The sequence below is a fragment of the Mirounga leonina genome, unplaced genomic scaffold (assembly GCF_011800145.1).
Source record: "Mirounga leonina isolate KUSES-001 unplaced genomic scaffold, KU_Mleo_1.0 Mir_170, whole genome shotgun sequence".
Lineage (NCBI taxonomy): Eukaryota > Metazoa > Chordata > Mammalia > Carnivora > Phocidae > Mirounga > Mirounga leonina.
The window spans coordinates 977,084-998,686 of NW_023270433.1; the positions used below are offsets into that span (position 1 = coordinate 977,084).

The 21,603-nt window shown below is 59.9% G+C and overlaps 1 protein-coding gene across 3 annotated transcripts; it reads right to left on the reverse strand.

Moving 5' to 3' along the window:
- Positions 1–240: 240 nt before the first annotated feature.
- On the reverse strand, positions 241–21,483 carry RABL6 (RAB, member RAS oncogene family like 6). Of its 3 annotated transcripts, XM_035015422.1 has the most exons (15): positions 21,124–21,482; positions 14,842–14,976; positions 13,079–13,126; positions 10,504–10,556; positions 9,516–9,607; positions 7,353–7,493; positions 6,816–6,921; positions 6,051–6,154; positions 3,846–4,150; positions 3,494–3,644; positions 2,313–2,522; positions 2,005–2,242; positions 1,548–1,719; positions 984–1,042; positions 241–896 (listed from the first exon to the last, which is right to left on the reverse strand). In XM_035015422.1, the coding sequence occupies exons 1-15, from the start codon at positions 21,251–21,253 to the stop codon at positions 708–710; spliced, it is 2,133 nt and encodes a 710-aa protein (XP_034871313.1). In that variant the 5' UTR covers positions 21,254–21,482; the 3' UTR covers positions 241–707. The 3 variants fall into 3 exon arrangements, with proteins under 3 accessions (XP_034871313.1, XP_034871315.1, XP_034871314.1); XM_035015423.1 differs by lacking the exons at positions 241–896; positions 984–1,042 and adding an exon at positions 1,109–1,426 and having other exon boundaries at positions 21,124–21,483; XM_035015424.1 differs by lacking the exons at positions 10,504–10,556; positions 21,124–21,482 and having other exon boundaries at positions 14,842–14,893.
- Between the last annotated feature and the right edge of the window lie 120 nt (positions 21,484–21,603).

The following is a 21,603-nucleotide window of genomic DNA, read 5'->3' on the forward strand; positions in this document are numbered from 1 at the left end:
ACATTGCGCGGCTAGGTCACCCAGCCTACACAAGACCGGACAGACGTGGGGCTGGGCCTGCCGGGAAGGCCTCTGCAGACCACCTCCCTGGGCTACGTGGGGCTGCAAGGCCTCCTATCCAGGGGCAGCTGCCTCTCTGGGAAAGAGGCAGGGAACTCAGAACCTTCAGACCCACCCACGGTGACCTGGGACAGATGGAGCTGGGGCAGAGCTGCGTACAGGGCGAAGCGCACACAGACACACAGTAAAACAGGAGAGCTTTATGGTCGGAGTGTTGAAGGAGAACGAGAGGAAACAGAGTCTGAGGACCCCCCGGCCTGGTTGGCAGCAAGCCCAGCGCAGGTGCAAAGCTGGACCCTAGCCCGGGAAAGGTGCCGGTGCTGCCTGGGGTCTGTCCCCCATGCCAGAAGGGGCAGGAAGCAGAGCCCACCCGCATGGCGGGGGGGGGGGGGGGCCTGGGAGAGTGAGTGCAGCGGGCTGGGGGCAAGCAGGAGCCAGGCCGGTGACGAGGACGTGCCCCGCCCTGTAAACAGCCTCGCGGCCTCCTGGGCCTCAGTCCCATCCCTGAGAAGCGCTGGGGACCGGCTGCCCGCAGAGCCGCACCCACCACCCGCCAGCCCACTCCCTGCAGGGCGGGCTCAGCAGCCCCAGGAGCGAGGAGTGGGCTTGTGGCCCGTCCCCACCCCAGCGGGTGGGCGGTGCTAGGCCTAGAGCTCCTCGTAGTCCCCGCCCCCGCGGAGGTGGCCACCCGGGGCTGCGCCCCCCAGGAAGGCCTCCAGCTCATCCACAGCGGTCCTCTCTGTAGCCCTGGGCCGCCGCCGCCGCTCCTGCCTGCCCTCCTCCTTGTCCCTGCTCTTCTTATGCTTGCTCTTTTTCTTCACGGCCTTTTCTTCCTCCTGGGAAGAGGGCAACTCAGGTTGTGGGGGCACCAGGACTCCAAACTGCCTAGCAGGCACCTGGGAGGTGGGAGGCAGGGTGCCTACCTCTTTGCCTTTCTTCTTCTTCTTTTTCTTCTCTTTTGTGGGAGGCTTGCCCTCCTTATCTGCAGAGAAGACACAGCATGGGCCTGCGGCTTCTCGGCCTGCGTGGGGAGGGGGGGCCTGGGTGGCTCGCACGGCCCGGAAGGTGCGCTGAGACCCGTGGGAGCCCAGAGCACATACCTGCCGACGGGCAGACACACTTCTGCCCTAGCACGAGCCTGGGAGGGTCCTTTCCTCTCCATTTTGGGGACAAGGAACTTCTGGGACACGTCTCACGTGAGCGCTGAGCTGGGCTCAGGGGGCCCAGGATGGAGGGTAGGGACAGGGACAGGGAGCCGTGCAGCGGCCCGGGGCCACAAGGCGCCATGAGAGCTCCACAGGCCTACCGACCATGCGGCTTTTCCCAGAGGTGGCGGGACTTGAAGCGCATGCTGCTTGCAGCCACCCTGCCAGGCCATCAAATGCCACCTGAGCAGACACTCGCCAGGTGCCCCCTGCTGCCCGTCCTTCCAGCATGGTCCTGGCATGCACCCCACAACCCCCAGCCCACCCGGGCCCCCAAACTACCTTCATCGCTGATCTCCTTGCGGCCCGTTTCCGCCAGTCCCAACCCGAAGAGGTCCGAGTCATTCTTCAGTCTGAAGGAGGACACAGGGGGCTTGGGGGGTGGGAGCGGCTGGGCAGGACCAGCATCCTCATCTGTCTCGTCAGAGAGGTCCTCTCGCACTGGGAACTCATCCTGGAGAAGGAGCCGGCAGGTTGGGCGGCCAGCGTCCTCCCCAGCACCCTCCATCATGTGACCCCCGTGGGAGGGCTCCTGCATTTCTCAGGCAGGTGACAAGCCACCTCGAAAGACCCTGCCACCCAACCTGGAGTCAGGGTGGCCAGCAGGGACCAATGCGGGGGCCAGGACGCTGCAGCCTCTCCCGGGGGATGTCGCCAGGCGCTTTTTCCTTCCTGCCATTCCTGCCCGAGACTGTCCCCAGGGCTTCCAAGCTGAGTGGGTGCCAAGTCCCCTTCTCACCGCTCTCCGCTGAGGGTCCGAGTCGCTCTCAAAGTCGGGGTCGTCCATGACAAAGGAGAGCATCTGGGCGGCGATGGGCCCCTCAGGGTCACTCTCTGATGACGCTGCCTGCTGGTCCTTGCCCTCCTCACGCCCTCCAGAGGGGTCCTCGGTGGGGGACTTGCGGACGCCTGGCCGGCGGGACTCCGCAGCCCTGGGAACTGCAGCCCTGTGCAGCCTCGCGGCCTTTGTGGAGGACCTTCGGGACAAGGAAGAGGTCAGGGGGCCCTCGGCCGCCCCCGCCCCTGGGACGGGTCCCGTCCACATACCGTTTGGTCTCTGGCTCAGAGCACTTCTCGGGGACCAGGACAGTGGTCTTGGGGTGCGCCGCCACCCCCTCTGCTTCCTCCTCACTGGAAGAAGTCACGCCTTCCCTGGGGCCCAGGGGCAGTCGGGGCCTGCCGGGCGGCTTATCTTCAACGTCCACGTCATCCTGGAAACCTGCCACCAGCGGGTTCCCACCTGGGGCCTCCCCATCGCTGCAAAGGGGGGACGGGCAGGGTGGTCAGAGGTTAGCAGGGCGGTACAGAGAGCCCAGCTTCCCACCCCGAGCTCCAGACCCCTGGCACCCACAGGCACCGGAGGTCCTCTCTGTGCATGGCGTGGGCACTGACGGAGGCTGGTCTACCCTTGGCACTCAACATTTGTGGGAGGACAGACACGGGACCTGCTGCAAGGGCGGTCTAGGTCTCGGGGGCCCCTCTGCAAGGGAACCCACTGGTGTATGTGGTATAGCAGGGGCGCAGGCCAGCGCGGGGGCTGGGGTGCGAGGTGGGGGCCAAGGAGAGGGCCGGAGATACCAGCATGCAGCAAGAAGCCATGGTGGGGCCTGCTGTTGACATGTGAAGTGGGCACCCTCCTGCATGATGGTGGGGTGCAGGGCGTGGGCAGGGATGGGCTGGGGGTGTTTCTGGTACTGGGGGAGGAGCCTGGGCTGGAGGGACCCGGGGATGCTGGGGACTAGTGGGTCCGACCTGCGTTCAGTGCGGTGCGGGGAAGCACGTGCAGGAGAGGCCCAGGAGCCGATGATGAGGGGTGAGGAGCAGGGGCAGGAGGCCAGGTCTGAATTGCTCTGTCTGCCCGTCACGGGGAGGCCCTGGTGGCTGCTCTCCGGCCCTGGGCTTCTCCTGCCAGTGCCCATGCTCTCAATGGTTTCTGCCCAAGAAGGTGCTGACGGTGGGTCATGGGCACCAACGTGCAGGGTCAGGCCAGCCTCACTCCTCCTGCTCCCTCTCTGTGGGCAGGGAGCTCATGGAGCCTGAGGCCCAGCCCACGTCAGCAACGCAGCAGCCTGACGGCTGGTCTGAGCAGGCTTCTTCCTGGGGTGCGGGGCTTCACGGAACCCTTCCCTCTGAGATGCTGCCGAACTGGTGGGGCCTGTCCCCTCGGCTCACCCAGAGCTGGGGGAGGCTGGGGGAAGACTGAGGGCCCGCCCGGCCTCTGCCCCTACCTGTCACTGTCTTGTAGGACCTTGGTTCCGACTTTCTTCTCATCCTTTTGGGGTACCGTATCATCCAGGAAGCTCCGGTCAAGGCCTTCTTCGGGAACAAAATCCTCCACGTTCTGGACTTTGGTGGGGGCCTCTGCAGCTGGGGCCGGCTCTGTGGACAGGAGAGGCCAGTTCCCACTTGTCCAACGCCCGCCCCCACCGGGCCTATCCCGGGCTGTACCCATTTGACTGGGCTGTGGGGCCGCCTGCCCAGGAGGAAGGAGGAAGACCCTGTCCTGGTCTGCAAGCTCATGGGGCCAGTGCTCCACCACTGGGGCCACCCACACCCACCTGCTCCGCTCTCGGGGCTCACCTGGGGGTGAAGGGGCTGCCTCGGCAGCTGGCGAGGTCCCAAACAGCCTTGAGATGATGCTGCGCCGAGGGGCAGGGGCTGCAGGGGGCAGTGGGGCCTCCATGGGGGGTGGGGGGCAGGGGCCGGCCGAGGGGGTGTGGAGGGGCAGCTGTGGGGCTGGCTGGGGTGTGCCGGGGCTGGAGCTCCCTGTGGACACAGCGCTGGGAGGCACCACTGGAGACTGGGAGCCTGAGGATGGGCTCTGCCCGTTGGCTGCCAGTGGGGACGCATGGCCACGGCTGCGTGCCTCCATCAACTCGAGGAAGCTGGGGATACAGAACAGGCAGTGAGCAATCTGCCTTCCCCCCAAGTCTCTTCCCCTGAGATGAGGGTGACAGCAGTGTCCTGGCCCTCGGGCTCATTGGCCCTCACGCCCCAGCATCAAGCAGAGCATCCCACCAGGGAAGGGGCTGGCGAGAGCCGACAGGCAGGCTTGGCGGCTCCTCACCCACACCCTGTGCTCTCCACCCATCAGCAGGCACAGGACCTGCTACGGGGAGGGCCCCAAACCTACAAGATAGGGAGCAGCCCAGACCGGGGGCTCTAAATCGACGGAACCTCAGTGATGAGCCCCACTGTCCACGGGCTGAGGCCGGTGACGCCACCAGCCTGTGGCAATGCCTTCCCCTCCCGAGGCAGGCTTTCCGACAGAAGGTCTACAATGAAGAGCTGCCCCGTTCCCTGGCGACCGACAAGGGTGTGTCTGGGCTGGCCACCTGCACCTCCAAGTTAGGATTCGGGGTGGAGGCAGAAGGATGGGCAGGCTGAGGGTGAAACCCAGCCCCTGGCCCAAGTCTTTGGCCCAGCCCACGTGTTCTAGGTCACGGAGACGTCAGTGCCAAGCCTGCAATGCTGCGGCCTTCCTTGGGCAGCCTGGTCCCAGGGCTCGCTGAGGGGCGCATGTGGAGGAGAGGCTCCGGCTGCCATCTTCCCAGGGGGCAACATGCTGGGTAGTGCCGGGTACCCAAGCTCTTGGTCAGAGGAGCTTGTGGAAGCCAGTCAACCCCGGGATGGGCTCCATGGCAGGGGCAGCCGCTCACCAGGCTGGGGCTCCCTCCTGGGACCAGCCAAGCAGCCTAGGTGCACGAGCACTCACTCCCCCAGAACCACTCTAGCTAGTTCCAGGACCAACACAAAGGCCCTTCTGTGAGTCCCTGTGGGGAGAGACCCCTGCTGGGGGAGCACCACGCCCAGGACATGAGCACAGGCAGCTGTGACATTTAGGTGCCTTCAGTGGGAACCAAACAAAACAAACATCTGTGTTTAGGGGTAGTTCAGGGTCACCAGTTCCTGAAAGCGAGTGCCTCTCCCAGGAGCTGCGGACGGTGGCCACCAGAGCCCCGAGCAGGCGGCGGCCAGGCCTGCCCGAGGGCTGCTCGCCCCCCACGCAGCTGCGTGCTTGGCCATGCCCAGCTGCAGCCAGGAACCTCCCTCCCTCCGCTACCAAGGACTGGAAGGTTCCATCCCTACCCCCAGTCTTTAGCACCACAAGCCCCTCCCAAGGTCAAGGAGCTCTCTGAAGACCTACTCTACTATCTGGGAAACTGACCTCCAACCATGGCAGCCTGCGCCAGAAAACACGAGGGTGGCCAGTCTCAGCAGGGCCTTGGGTGGACACTTGTCCTGGGTCAGTGGCATCCCGCACAGTGACCACCTCTAGCAAATGGGTGGTCAGCAGGGCCCGGGGCACACCCATCAGGTGGAGCCCCCTGGGTTCCGGTGAGGCCAATTTAAAAAGGCCCAGCCCCAGTGTGCTCCGTGGGCCTCAGGGAGCAACCGGAGGAGCCCAGGGCTGGGGGCTCCACGTCCAATTCAAGCTGCCTGTTCCAGACGAGCACGTGCTCTACTGGCCGTTAGTCCTCAAGCTCCCTGCTACAGAGAACGGGAAGGGCTGCCGGCTGACCTCACAGTGAGGGCCACTGTCCTGCCCGCACTCCGGTCCCTGCCCATGGCCACGTCTGAGGCCGAAATGACTTGGGTATTTCGGAGCCATACGACCCACTCAGGCCATCAGGTGTGCCCATGAGGGAGGCGCTCCACGCTGTCGGGCTCGGCACAGACCTAAGCTGGAGGCATGCCGAGGGAGGTCGGCCCTCAGGACGCGGGCCCTCCTGCAGAGCCTGCCTGCAGGGCTAACGTCTGGGGGCGGCCCCCGGGCGGACGTACATGTCATAGTTCTGGTCCTCGGTCTCCTGCTGCACTGACAGCTCTTCCAGCGTGGCGTCCACGTCCAGCTGGTTCGTCTCCAGCTGCCGGAGCAGGGTCTCTCTCTAGAGGACAGAGCAGGGAGCCCCTCAGCCTTGTGTCCCCGCTCAGCCAGCCCTTGACAGAGGACACAGTGGCGAGCAGGACACCCAAGCAGCTCAGTGGGGCTCCGAGGTCATGGTCAGTGCTGTGAGCAACGCCCCGAGAGATGGTGCCCCGGCCACACACGTGCCCCCAGAAGCCAGAGCGGCTCCGAAATGCCCAACACCAGGCCTCCTGCCCTGTCCTTCCACACTCCGAGCTTTGGCACACGCCACCTCGGGGCCAGTCCTCGGCCCTTCCACGTGCATCAGCCACAGCTGTGATCTACACAACATTCCGCTTCCCCCAGTGACATGCAGCGCTGACTGCCAGGCACAGGGCACCTTAGCAGAGTCGGTGCGGGCCTGAGGCACCCACTCGTCTATGCCTCCAGTTCCTGCCTTGTTGGTCAGAAATGGCCTGACGGGCACCTGAAGGATCCCTGCATTCTCCTGTAGCTGGCTCTGTGGGAGTTCTAGATAGGCCTGGGTCTCAGGCTAGCCCAGCAGAGGGGAGGGGATGGAGCAGGCCATGCTGGGGCCGCCACCACCAGCACATTAAGTCCTGACGGTGGTCTTGTCCCTGCACCAGAGTGGCCCCCGGAGAACCCAGGGCCGCTTGCTGCACCCTACAGGCGGGGCTCACCTGAAGCTGCAGAAATGGGATATTGAAGAATTTGTGAAGGTACTTTAGGCCAAAACTGTTCTTCATGGAGGACTCGGCATAGCGGAAGTAGGAGGAGCCTGGAGGCCTGTTTGCAAAAAGAACGAAATGGCTCTGAAGGCTGAGGCAGCTGGTGGTGGGCAGCAGGGCGCAGCCCCTCCGGGCCAGTGGCCACACCTGGGCCAGGCTGTCCTTGATGCCTGCGCCCACCCCCCTGGCTGGAGCCAGCGCCCCCACGTTCCCAGGCCCACACCCGAGGGCCCAGCAGGCGACGCCTGGCCTGGGCTCTTGCCCAGAGGAGGGGGCCTTGCTGCATCAGCCCGACCCCCGGCCTCAGAGAGGGATGGAGGGACCACCCCCCCTCCCCCGCAGGCCTGCTGGGTGCCAGGAAGGCAGCTGCCAACCCCTGGTTCTGCCATCCTTAGTCCCAGGTCCTCTTGCTGCAGCATGGCTCCTGGCTTAGGGACCGCCGGAGCTGGGGAGGGCGGGTGCATCCCCGGTGCGGGCTGCCCCACCCACCTGTCCAGATTGTCGATGAAGTCGCGCACGTCATCGGGCAGGATGACTCGGTGCTCGCCCATGTCGCGGTAGTTCCCCAGCACGCACACTGGCACGTGGGTCGGCACCTTGGGAAGCTCCCGCAGGATGTAGTTGAAGGTCCTTAGGGGGCACAGGAGAGGAAAGACCTCCTTAGTGTCAACCTCGAGACCCCAACCCCAACCCGTGTGTGTCCGGGGCCCAGGACCCCGAACGCCCACACCCTACAGAACAGCCCTTGCTTCTGCTGTTTTCTCTCCAGCTCCCTTCCTGGGGGGTCCCTTTGATGAGGTGTCTTCGCACCCTGTCTGTGGGCTCTCCGAGGGGTTGCTTCTGTGGTGTCAGGGCCTTGCTCTCCAGGCCTGGGGCCCATGGCTGGGGTTCCCAGATGGTGTGTGAAGGGAGGAGTAACGTGCCTCCGACCTGGAGACTGCCGACGGGGACTGCAGACACGCATGCCCACGCGGCAAACCAGGCTTTAGTTTTGACTTACACGCAGTCACTGGGAGTGTTAACAAAGGGCCAGGGGTGCCTGCCCTCCCGCGCGGGCTCTAGCATTTCCTCCACCCCGCGGGGCCCGGTGCACTCGGGCCTTCTTCTGGCCCGCACCGTCCACTGCAAGCACCAGCGGACCCACGAGGGGGCCAGTGCAGCTGCCTTCCCAGAGTGGCGCCACCTGCAGGGAGCGTGCTGCTACTCGCAGGTCCCCGGCCTCCGAGAACTGGCCCAGGCTCTGAGCACCAGCGGGCAGACCCGCATCTGCCGGCGCCTGCTCTGCCCCCTGCAGCCCAGGTATGCCTCCCAGCGGGCCCCCCACCGCTCCCCCATGTGGGCCTCCTGCCTTTCAGCAAAGGCTCGGGGCTTCAGCGATGTGGGGGCCTGCCGGAGCAGAGTGGCCGCTAAGAGTGTCCGTGCCAGATTCCATGTAGGGAAAGCTACCTCTAACCCCCTGGGTGGAAGGGACCACTGCAGCTTACACGGGAGAAACGCTGGTCCTGCTGCCACCCGGGGGGGGGGGGGGGCGGCATGGCTGCCTCTTGCAGGGCACGTCTGCGCCCTGAGGGCCGCCCCACCCTGCTCTGCACATTTCTGATGCTCCGCCTGCTGCCACCCCGGGGCCTCTCATGCACGTGCTAGTGGGCGGTCCACGATGGGAGGCACCCAGGAGTGCGTCCCCGTGCGCTAGGAGGGCTGGTGGGAGGCCCTGTCGGATCCCGTGCGGGAATGTATTCTCCGATCAAAGCAGCATCCACACAGACCTGTTAGTAAGACCCCAGAGCTCTGAAGACAGAGGTGTGTGTGTGGAACACTCTGGGGAAACCTGGCTGGACCCCAGCAATGACATCAGCAGCAGCGTCTGACGTCTGAGTTTGCTGCGGTGAACGTGTACTACAAATGCAAGGATCATAAAACAACTCTAAAAACTGAAAATGGAGTGACGACCCTACAGGCCATTTCTACAAGGGCTGCTCAGTTCCTCCTCCTGCGTTCTGTAAGACTTCCAGCAGTGCACCGAACAGCATCCACAGGGCAGGCCCGAGGCCGTCGTTCTTGGAGAGGCCTGCGGGAAGGCTGGCCCCGGGCAGCGGTCAGGCCCCAGGCGGCTGTTGGGTGGGGGCTCCTGGTGTTCTCCACCAACAGTCGCCTGGCAGGCCTAGGGAATTGAGGGTCCCCATCTGCCCTGGAAGACAGCACTTCACATGTGTCATGTTGCCCATGTGACTCCATGAGGAGGGGCCCCTTGGGAGCTGGCACTGGGCCGCCCCCAGGCTCACCCCTGCACCTCCCTCTGTAGTCTTTTGCTGGGATCTTAGCTCTGCATCCCCTTAGTGAATCAAAGAATGTCAGGGGTGTCTTAGGGAACCCCAAACAAATGGCCATTTGATTCTGCCAAATGTTGCACGGTACTTCCAGGAAGGGCTATGGGGCCGTGGAAGGTGCACACCCCGCCCCCGTGCTGTCCCCCTGCAGCCGGCCCTCCACATGCTCCGTCTGTGCTCGTGGACATGCCCGGAGACGGCCAGGCACGGCCTCCATGGGGCTGAGCTGCTGGTGTCGCTACAATCTGCTGGACCCCCAGGGGTGGCCCTCCAGTGGTGCGGTACTAGGAGCCTCGAGGGCTATTTCCAGCCAGCGCCCCCTTACCACTGCTTGGTGATGTCGAACATCATGACCACCCCATTACAGTTCTTGTACACGTCCAGGAACTCGGCGTCCAGGGCCATCTCGGACTCTGCCTAGGGACGGGGCACAACCAGCATGAGACGGTGCTCAGGGCAGGCTCCCACAGCTGTGAGCCCTGTCTCCTGGGAGGGCTGAAAAGCACAGTCTTCATTTTGGAAAAAAACATGTAAAGGAGATTATCAAGAGTGGGGGCCAGAAAACTTTGCCTAGAAGGCTCTAGTAGTGAACGGCTCAGGCTCTGGGGCCACATCTGCTCCACCCCTGATTTAGAGCCTGCTCCACTAGCCAGCGGCACCCTCCTCATGAGCCTCAGGGTCCTTCGAGCGCCCGAGAGGGGTGCTGGAGCACCTAGTGCCCTACCTACTGTACGGGGTGCGTTCCAGGCCTCAGGAAGACGCTGACAAAGAACCTTCTAGAGCACACACACAGGCGTGGCGGCACTGTGGGGCAGTAGCAAAGATCCCCATGAAGGGCCAGACAGACCTAAACCAGGCCGTTACCCAACCTTCCTGCCCTAAAGGGGCACAAGAGGCTGCCCACCACCCTGAGATTGACTGTCCACAGGCAGGAGGACAGAGAGCAGGGTCCCTCAGAAACAATGGGGAGAAAGCTTCCCTGGAATGGAAGGGGTGCCTGTCTGCCCCTGACTTCTTTGTGTCAAGGGTGATGGCTGCCGGGAGAGCCCATTCAGAGCCATACTTGTGCCCATGTGTGCCTGGAGCCACAGAATTTGGCCAGTGCACCTAAATACCTCTCACGTGAAACTCCTCGTGGGGCCTGGCAAGCGTCACCACTAACAGCTCAGGCAAGCCCAGACATCCCCAAATACCCCTGTGGACAACACAGGGGCCCATGAGGAGTGGGGCCAGCTGGTCCAACTGGGGTCCCAGGGAGGGTCCTGACCCCCACCTGGAATGCTGAGCCCCACGGGGGGACGCAGCTTACCCACCTCCTGGGGGTCGTTCTCCACCTTCAAGCCATCACCTCGCCGCCTGCACTTCCCTTGTTAGAAGACAGACGACAGTTACGGGGGGAGTCGTGGCCCCAGGGAGGAACACTTCTCCCAAGTCCCACCCCCATGCCACCCCCATCTCCAGCAGGGCCATACTTGTCAGACTAGGAGCCCCGGGGGGCCCCGGCCCTCAGAGGTGGCAATGGAACCATCCCACTGGTGGCAGGAAGCAGCCCCCACCCCACTGAGACCTCCCTGCAGCTACAGCGGCCCCGACCTAGCCAGGAGGGGCCCTGGGGGCTTCCAACAGCCCGGCCTCAACTGGAAGGTGCCCGGCAGGGCTCAGCGGGCTGCTCAGCGAGACAGCCCTAATGGCCACCCAGGCTCTGGTTCAAGCTCCGGCACTTCCTTGCCAGACTGGCCGAGGCCCCGGCCCTGAAAGGGCATTGTCGGCTGGCACAGACTAGCCCAGCCCAGTCTCTCAGGTGCCGCCCGGAGGCTGCCCGGGCGGGGCCGAGGCCCCGAGCAGCACAGGGTGCCAGAGCCGGCCTAGTGGCTCCTGAGCACTAGAGGGCTCCAAACCATCGGTGCTCCCTCCCCTTTAGCTCCCAGATAGTTGTAAGGGAGGAGGAGGAGCAGTTTGTCACCCTGGGAATTCGAGGTCCCTCGGTCTGAAGAACGGCCTGGGCAAACTAAGAAAGCTCTCTCCTCCCCCCAACAAACTGGGTTCATTTATTAAAAAACCGACTGCTGCCAGTTTCCACAGCTTCTTCCTGACCCTCTCACCACCTTCGGGGCCGTCCCAGGTCAGCAGAAGCTGGCCACGCGGCAGCGCCTGCAGCACCAGCCCCAGTCTCAGGGAGCTACCGCTGCCTGGGGGATGCGAGGCTGCTCCCCAGGGCCCTCTCTTCTTGGGGGCGCCCCAACCAGCAGTTTCTGGGCCCTGCCCCAAGACTCGCCGGGCCTCGCCTCTGTGCCCCCTCTCCCGCTCTCCACCAGGATCTCGGCCTCTCAAACTCGATGCCCTCTGCTGTTGTGCGTGTCGCTCAGACCCTGTCCGAGAGGCAAGCAGCTGGAGCGGTGGAGAGGGGGCTTTTCCTTCTCACCCGGGGGACCAGGCAGCACGGAGCTGTGGGGATGCTGTGCACCCACACACAAGCCTAGGACCTTCGCCTGCGCGGCCACCCTGTCCCCGGCCCTCTCTGCGCCTTGTGGGACACCATGAACAGCCAGGCCAAGGGATCCCTGCCCCAGCCGTCCCTGCACGTGGTGTGCGGGTTTTGTGCCTTCCACAGGCAGGAAGCGGGGCACACCCATGATCCATGAAGTGGAACTCTATCTCTTCTGCACCAAGGGGCAGTTCCCACCAGTGACAACGTCACTTGCTGACCGGAAGGGGCCCTGTGCCCCCAAATATGGACTCCACTCTGGAAACCTGCATCCTACCCCAAACCAATGGGGCTGAGGCCAGGAAGGGGGTGGGCAGTGCTTCAGGAGGGGAGCCCCCAGGGCGTGGAGGCTTCCCCTCAAATCCACAACGGTAACCACGCCGCACGGGCTGCCTTCCAAACACGTGCACAGACACGCTGCCGGCCCAGGTCTGGAAGCACGAGGCCCACATAAGCCCACCAGGGTTGAAGGCATCCCGGCGGGCAGCAGTTCCTGCTTGGTGCTCCTGCTCGCCCTCGGGCTGTCCTATACCAGCTGAATCAGTCCTGGGAACCTAAACCCACCTCCTGAGAACACGGTGAGAGGAGAGGGGTGGGCACATTCCGCACCAGAAACCACAGTCTCCTTTCTCACTGGAGGACACGTGCAGCTGTGGCAAGCCTCCCAGGTCAGAGGTCAGACCACACTCAGCAGCACACGGGCCGCACAGGGCACTGGCACCAGGGAGGAACACGGGCTCAAGGCCTGAGAGTGAGGAGGAAATAAGAGGGTGCCGAAGGGGGCCCACGTCTGCCCCTGACTGCCAGGCACACATGGGTACGGCCCCGGAGGTTTGGGGCCCCGACAGCTCAAGCGCTTCCCTGGGAGAGCAGAGACCCCCGGCCGGCGGGGCCCGAGCAGAGCAGTCAGGTGGGCACGTGCCCCCGAGGGGCGGCAGCTTCGGAAGCCAACAAGCTGGCGCTCAGCTCTGGGCACGGGGCCGCTGCAGCGGGGGCTCCTGGAACAGCCCACGCGGGCCTCTGGGTATGGAGCCCCCCCAGCTCTGCCACCCGTGTCCGCCCCCCACTACCGTGTGCTGCCTCAGTGGGTGAAATGTGCATCTCAGCAGCAAAGGCTGCAGTCCCGACGGGTCACCGCTGGGCGTCCCGCCCCGTCCACCCCAGACACAGGAGGGAGCTGCTCTAAGGCCCAGACCTCCTGCAGCCCCGGGCTGCTCCTCGTCCACCCAGAGTCTGAGGAGAACGCAGAGACTTGCATGTCTGAGATGCCGGACACGATCCCCATAAGGATGCGCCAACGAGGTGGCCATGGCAGGCGGGGCGGGGGGGGCAAGGAGGACTTCTGTTCACAGAAGGAATAAAGCATCAGGAAAAAGTACTCATGATGAAAAGATACGACTTACCTTTGTCAACTACGTCCCAGACTTCAACTTTCACGATATCATCAGTGGCTAAAGTAGGGGAAGACATGAAGATTAGTGTCCAACATGACCTTCGACCTTCTGGTCACACTTGGGCTCTTAGGGGCCATCCAGGTGTTGCTGTGTGTTCCCATTCTTCCAGTGTGGGTCCCCCACCAGGACACCTCGGGCTCCTCGCTCAGCGCCTTCACCAAGGACACCCCACTCCCACCCGCAGCCTTCGCACCAGCTGCAGCCTCCTTCCCCGGAGGGCAGCAAGGCTCCTCGCTGTTTTAGGTTTCTGCTCGGCTGCACTGAACGACCCTGGCTTGTCCTCAGCTGACATGCTCCCCATTTCCTGCAGATGTCCCTGGGGTGGGCTCGTCCCCAGCCAGGGCCACATAGCTAGGGTCCCCTCTGCAGGTGCACCTGGGGAGCAGACTCTGGGTGCAGGTGCACCCGGAGAGCAGGCTTTGGGTGCTGGGGCAGGCCTCAATGGGCCTGACCATGCTCTGGCCTGACTCTTATCCAGCGACCAGCCTCTACTTTGTTCCATGGACGTTGGCCCTCTCCAGCCGGCTGCTCAACATCGAGCTTCTACTGAAGCTTTTGGTGGAGCTGACCTGGCACAGGGCCCTGCTGGGAGGTGGGCGCTCACACAGGCCGTGGGGATGGCTCGCCACCAGGCTTTCTCAGAACTACTTGTCTTCCCGTGCTCTGCTCGTTCTCCACAGAGGGGAGACTCTTAGCCCCTTTGGCGGTTCTCTGCCTGGGATGGGTGTCAGGACCCAGGGAGCGGACCCTGTGAATGGCCCGTCTGGGCCCAGGTTCCGTGCCATGTCTCTTGGGGGTCGGCCCAAGTGCAAGGACAGTGGGCTCACCCCTCCATCCCCACGATTCCTAAGGGAGAGGGACAGGTGGGGCACTGCTGTGCACCTGCCCCCAAGCTGAGGGGCACAAGAGCAGGCTGCCACTACCAGCTTCACCCCAACTGGGAAGGAGTGCCGGGGCTGTGGCCCTAAGGCTCTGTCAGCCCAGCTGGTGAGCTGGGGTGATGCCGGGCCGTGCAGCTGTCCTGGGATGGGGCTAGGCCGTCACTCGGTGGGAGTCACAACTTCTACAGGCCCCACGTGTCCTGTTCACAACTATGTTTTTTTGTCAGTAAAAAGGAATGTTTGAAATGGTTCAAAGGACTTTTACTTTCCTGGTTTCTGAACATGCAAAGCAACTGTCTGCTGCCCGTGGGGCCGCAAGGCGAGGCATGTTCTGTCCATCAGGCAGCCTTGCAGAGGGAAAGCACTGGGGCTCAAAGGGACTGAGGGGTCCCTCCTGCTGGTGGAACACATGTGCGCCCAGTGCTGGTGCAGTGGGAGCACCAGCTACCGGCTCCCCCAGATGTCGCCCGTGTTAACCTGGAACTTTTTGCCCTTTGGGGGTCCCTAGAATTGAGAGCGGGCTCCCCATGCGGAGCCTCCACCACTGCCTCATCGGTTTCTCTGCAGCCGTGCCCGTGGCCAGGAGGGCTTCAGGGCCACGCCGGAGCAGCTCTAGTGAGTGCCCCCATGATCGCGCCTCTGCTCAAGGAGGCTCCTCCCGTCTACAGGGCTTCCATGATGACGCCATGGCTGGGGACGCCGGGGAAGGGCCTCTGAGGAGCCAGCCCTAGGGAGGACCCATCAAAGCCCCCAGCCCGCAAGGGGCACCGTGCCGGCGCTCTGCCCTCGCCTCCGGCCCGCCCCGTCCCCTGGCCCGCCCCCTGCCCTCACTTTTGTAGTTCCAGTGGATGCTGGTGACCTGGATCGCCTGCGTGGGGATGTACTCCTCCACAAACTTCTTGCCCTGGAGTCGGTGCCACAGCGCAGTCTTGCCCGTGTTCCTGTCCCCTCGGATCACTATCTTCACTGGGGGGAAGAGGACAGAGCAGGGGACCAAATCAAACCAGCGGCAAACTCGAACGCCATCGACAGAGTCCACACGCCACACACGTTTGCTTCCACACACAGCGTGGCCTATGTGGCTGGCAAACAGGGAAGAGCCGAGCGCTGGGGCTGGGCTGCTGGGAGATCCCCGAGGGGCCATGGCCCCAGCCTGGCCCTCGGCTCTCCCGCCCTGTTCCACAGAGGAGGGCCCCGAAGGCATTTCCCCCCGGGCTGATGGTGTCATAGCCCACTCAGACTTTGCACCTGCAAGAAAGTGGTCTCCCCTGGAGCTGGACGTCCTGGGGATCCCTGACTCACAGGGCCAGGGTCAGGCTGCAGGAGGGGTCGGGGGGCGGCTGACATTCTCCTTAGGCAGCTGCCTAGACTTCCGTAACTTGCTCTTAACCTACTTTTTCAGAGCCCTGGCATTTTTAGCACACAATTTTGCAGAGTGCCACCGTTTTCAAGGCCACACAGGTGGGGTGAAAGCACAAAGCCAGGATTGTTTTACTTGCTGCACACGTATTTACGGAGCAGCCTGGGAGTTGGGTGCGCACACATGGTGGTGACCAAGCCCACAGGCAGCCGAGTGTGTGGACTCTGGGCAGGCAGGGGCCAAATCCTGCAGCACTGTGCAGGAAGACGGGCTCCTGCCGCATTCAGTGTAAGAGTGCCATGGTCTGGTTTGTTCTAGAAAGATGAAGAAGAGTGGTCAGGAACGCCACACAGAGCCAGAGGGGCAGGGGTGAGAATGGGAGCAAAGCTGACGGCCATGGTGATGGACTGGACCCCTGGGAAGGTTCTGGCTTGAGAAGACGTGTGGATGGGCAGCCTGTGGGAGGGAACTGCCCTGCTCCTGGACCCAGGGCAGGTGCCTGGAGTAGCCCTGTGGACAGGGGACGGTGCTTCATGCCCTGGGGCTGGGTGAGGACACCGAGGAGCTGCCCTAGAGTCCTGGTCTGGCCCCCCTGGCCATCTGGCTTTTCCCTCCTTGCACCCCCAAGTGCTCCAGAGCCCCTGTGCTCTTGAACACTCACTACTCGTCCTGTGAAACCAGGTCACCACATCAACCTCCTCATCCCATCCCATGCTCCCCCAGGCCCAGCTTTAGTCTTTGGGACATGCTAGTTGTTCTTCACTCGAAACATCACCTACTTTATCATGTCACCAGATAAGACACAACAAGCCACTGCCCTCAAGGTCTGGGCAATCTAGACTCGATTCCAGCCAGAAGCCAAACACCTAGGAGAACCTGGGAGAAAGGTCAGGGCATGTCTGTGCTGTAAGCTCAGCTCTGGGGATGTCCTGGGTCCCTGTCATGAACCTGAACATCCTGCAGGAAGCACGCCAGTTTAGGGGAGTCCCCCGACACTGGGGCCTCTGTCCCTTGTTCAGTGAGGATGAGCGGGACAGACCATGTGCAGCTTACCCCCAGGGGGTGGCAGGCTCCTGTCCCCAGAAGACCCCTGGCCAGGCTGAGGGCAGGACAAATCCAGAGCACCAGTCCCCAGGCCATCCTGAGAACAGGTCAGGAACTGCACTATCTTTTTACTCTCTGGATATTACTTGTTATAGTGTTATGTTCTTATTTCATGGTTGCAGTTTCTTACCTTTTCTTAGCTTAGCTTTCCGGAGGCAGGTTCCTTTTCAAATCTACTTGTCCTTTTTGTATAGTCTTTAAATTCCTGCTTATATTTTCAAACCTCTTTTATTTCTGTGAACATATTATACATACTGACTTTATTTTTCACTGAAGTAGAGTTGACATATGATATGCTAGTTTCAGGCATACAACACACTAATTTGAGATTTATACACATCGTAAGATGTTCACCACCCTAAGGGCCACTACCAACTGCCACCAGACTTGTTACGTTATTATTGACTGTGTACCGACTTTATGTTCTGTGAAACCTGACGTCTTCAGAGGCCAGGGTCTGATGTTTGCTATATCTGCAGGATCCTGGGTGCTTCGTTTACTGAGTGTTTCCTGATCTTCTACCAGCAGCTTGTCGTTTCTTGGAACTTTCTCCACAGGGCCCCTTTGAGGTCTGGGCTGAAGCCACATTCATCAGAAGGCCCCTGGAACATTTCTGCCGTCGTCTGGAACACTAACAGCCTGGGAAGACCTTATGTAAATTCTCCACTTGAGATTTTTGGGACCACACTGATGTTTTTAAGGAAAACTCACGTGGAGGTCACCCACTTGGGCTTTGCGCAGGGATTCCTAGAACGGGTTCAGTTTTTCTTCCTGCCCCAACCCAACGACCACATAGCTAGGGTCAGGCAGACGCCCTCAGGGAGAGGGCAGCTGCAGAGCTGGCTTCCCTCCCAATATCCACTTGCTTTGCTTTTGAGAAAAGAGCAATGAACAGCTGTACAATCTTTATTTAAGTTCAAGAACTGAGTGATGTGTTGATGTTTTTCTAAATGTTTTATTCAAGTGTTTAAAATGGTTTTTAGGGGAAGGGCTGTTCAGGTTTAGGGGAAGGGCTGCTCAGGTTACCAGCTCTACCGTACCGCTAGAAACAGAGGCTGGGCACTATGGTAAAGATGCTGTGAGTAGTCAGCTTCCTACAGCTAACAGCATCCTGACAAAGGGAAAGCTCTTATTTTTAATTTTTTATGTTAATTTTTTCCCTGAAGAAGAGCATATATCTGCCCCCCCCCCCCACTTCTAATTTATTTTTCCTTGTGCTGGGAGTAATTCCATAAACCAATGGAAAAGCTTAATGAAAGTGGGGAGTCCTTGCCTTGGTCCGGATTTTAAAAGAAACACTTCCTCTGTCTCATTAGTACATACAGATACAGGTTTTGGTAGATACCCTCCTTTTGGTAGAAACAGGTAAAAGAGGTTCCCTCTGTTCCTAGTTTACTAAGAAGTGGGTTTTCCCTGGGCGCCTGGCTGGCTCTGTCAGTGGAGCGTGTGACTCTTGATTTCAGAGCTGTGGGTTCAAGCCCCATGTTGGGTGTGGAGATACTTAAAAATAAAATCTTAAAAGAAAAAAAGAAGTGGGTTTTCTCTTTTTATTTTCTGTAAATCATGAATGGGTGTTGAATTTTATCAAGAATTTTATCTTGCACTTATTGAGATTATAATGCTTTTTCTCCTTTAATCCACGGTAGAGCATAGAATATATATTTTCTGTTAATCCTTGCATTCCTGGGGTAGTCGTACTTGGTCTCAATGCAATGATTTGTTATTAATATTCTGATGATTTTCTAGTGCTCATTTCCTGACCTCTCACTAGGTTATTAGATCTGTGCTCACGGACAGGACTGGATGGTTACCCTGCTTCTTGTGTTTTCCTCCTCTGTCTGGCACCAGAGTTTACCAAGTGCAGGAAGCAAGCTGAGCACCCTCGCCTTCCACGACATTTCAGCCAGAGTGATGCTTGGCTCTCTGAACGCAGTTTGTTTGTTCCTTTGTTCCTTTCTTTTAGAGAGATCATGCACACAAGTGGGGTGGGGGGAGGGGGGACAGTGCAGAGGGAGGGTGAGAGAATCTCAAGCTGAGCCACGGGGCCTGGCATGGGGCTCAATCTCATGACCTGAGCCGAAATCACGAGTCAGACGCTTAACTGACTGAGTCACCCAGGTGCCCTGATGTTCTGAAAATTTCTAATGATGTGTCTGGCTATGTTTTTAAAACTCTGGACTTGGACTTCTTGGGAGTTTCATGTATTTTATGTATTCTGGAAAATCCTCAGTCTTCATTCCCTCCAATACTGCTTCTTCCCCGTTCTCGCCATTCTGTCTCAAAGTCCTATCAGGCATGTGTTGGAATCTGCTTCATTTCTGGGCTGCACATCTCTCTTCCAGCACCAATTCTCTCTTTAGTCTGGTTATTATGCTGATTCACCTGTTTGTTGACTTTTTAATTTTCACGATCATGTTTTTCATTCCTAGAGGTTCTCTTTGGTTCTTTTTCAAACATGACTTGTCTGTTCATGGAATCTTGATATAATCTTAAAGCTATTTCCTTCTTACCCTGGAAAAGCTCTCTTATTCTGAAATCAACCTTTCAAAAGGTTTGTTAGTGAAGGAATGCTTAAGTTCATTTTTAAATTCTAGCACTGAGATCCACCTGGCCAGGACTCTGGCTGTTCCAGTGTCTGGAGGCATCCTTTGTGAGGAATGCAGGCCTGAGCAAGGGCACTCCTGACAAGTTCCATTAGGACTGGTGTTTCCTCACTTGGAAAGTTGTCCCAGTTAAGGCTTCTTCACCAAACAGGGCTAAGAAATTGAGTCCGGTGATGGTAGAAAGGACAGACCAAGTCCAGTAACATTCTTTCTTCCACTTTGAATGTAAATAACTTTCAAACTATAATTATGGTCCGATGTCTCATTCGGGTTTTGATTCTAAATTTGATGTGTATGCTGGGGCTCTTGCATGTGACCTGAGCCACTTCTCATTATCAGAGCAACTTAAAAGGAAATGACTTGTCTGCCCCAAGAGGACAAGGTTCTGTAAGAAACAACATCTACACTTGGACATCATCAACTCTTGCCATTAAAAATTCTGAGTGTATAGTCATCAGATTGCTGGGTTGTTTCCCCTATGTAAGATATTTTGGAAAATAAAGGAAATCAGAAAGGTTCCAAGTTGCATATTGTTCAACTACAGAGACAAACTCCCTCTAAATGCAATTTCTCTCCATCTCACCCCCTTTCCTGCAGTCCTAGGGAATCATAACCTGTCCCCCAACTACCTGAGGGTGGGTTTACTTCTCTGGAACAATTCTACTGAGCGCCCCCCCCCAAGTTCTTTAACCACCCAAGGCTAGGCAATGTGCCTCTCAGGAATTTCTTTTCAGAAGGTGAAAAATTTAGTTTCCAGCTCTGATTTCCACAAGACTAGGATTAAGTTTAAAATAATACCGTAAGTGATAAAAGTAAATGAGGGAATCCAAATGTAGATCCTATAGATTTGTGCAAATGAGTATTGTGACTTAACATTCTCTTCTCTGAATGTGAGAGAAACAGATACAAAGTTGTGAGTTGAATACAACTAAAACGACCACTCTTTTAAACCTGCACAGAGATCTTTCCAATTAAGTTTCTTAGTATATTGTGCATTGCTGTCTAAATAGGTCACCATAGAGACCAGAAAGCTCCCCTTAAAGTAGCAAACGGAGGGGTAGGGAGAAGTCCAAAATCTTGTGGCAACATATGAAAATACTTGAAAAGGGACAATTTAAAAGCAGAGAACAACATAAAAAGCTTTTAAATAGTGCTAGGAAAGGGACAGCAAGATGGAAGAACTTAAAAGAGGTCAAGAGAACAGTTAGCGTTCAGGAGCTATACAATTTACATAATTCATAACAGGCCTGAAAACGTCCTGGGATCTCGGGGCATCTGAAAATAACTCCTCCTTCCCTCCGGGGAAAAGAAGTCTCCTACGATAAGTAAGAGTCTTTGTGCCTTCTGGGGCTTTTCCCAGATATACCCCTTACAAATGCTTCTTACAAAAAGGAGGGGGCGGGGCAGGAATATGTGGCGTAGATGATATTCCCTTTGAACTGAATACAAAGTCTATAGGGAAAAACCCCAACGCTCCAACCACCGGGCCAGCTGGACCTCACAGCTCCTGGGCGGGTGGTCACGTGGTTCAGTGACCGGGAGCCCCACCGCCCCTTCAAGCGTCACAGACCACAGAGCTATCCCCACGTTATGTAAGAACCGCTCTTGGACGAGGTCATCGGGCCAATCAGGGCACCGCAGAATGCACCAGGAAACGCCTGGACTCATTGTACCGTGCGACCTAAGCGCACAGATTTCTACACGTGCCGGAATTCCTCGGGGAGGACCCTCCGGTCAGAGGGAGACGCATGGGCCGAGTCGCCCACCCTCCGGCCGTGGGGTCCTCCAGGACCTCGTCTCCGGTCCGGCATCAACTCCCGACCCCGAGTGAACGCCCCTAGAGTAGCTGCCACAGGTAAGGGCTCAGCATACCTTCAACAGAGACGCACAGGACCTGCCACGTCCACCCGCAAACCGCAAGGCCCTGGGGCCGCGACGCGCCCTGGTCTCTGCCAAGTCCCAGTCGCCGCGGCCCGCGGGGCAGCGCCCTCGGACCCCACTTCCCACGCCCCCCGGAGGAGCCCTGCGCGCCCGGCCTGCACTCACTGTTGTACTGCACCCCTTTGGCGAAGCGCCTCTGCAGCGCCTGGTTCATGGACTGCAGCCCGGCGGGGATATTCTTGTCGCGGCCCGGAGCCTGCTCCGACCCCACCAGCTTCTTGAGCGCGGAAAACATCTTCCCGCTCCCACGTTCGAGCCCGGCGCGGCCCGCGAGCTCAGCGGCGGCGGCGGCGGCGGCGGCCCGGCGCGGGTCGCAGCATGTCCTGGGTCCCGGCGGCCGGGTGCCTGCCTCGGGGGCGGCTCCGGGGCTCAGCCGCGGCGGCTCCGCTCCGGCCCCCGCGACCCCCGGCGCGGACACCCTCCGCCTGTCAGAGCCGCCATCTTGGCGCCGGCTCGACGAGGCGCACGGCTACGGGGTGCCGCGAGGGCCAAGGGGGTGCGCGCATGCGCGGCGGGACGCGCATGGGCGCGGGCTCGGCGCTAAGGGGCGCCGCGAGGGCCCTGGCCGCGCGGCGGCGCCGGAGC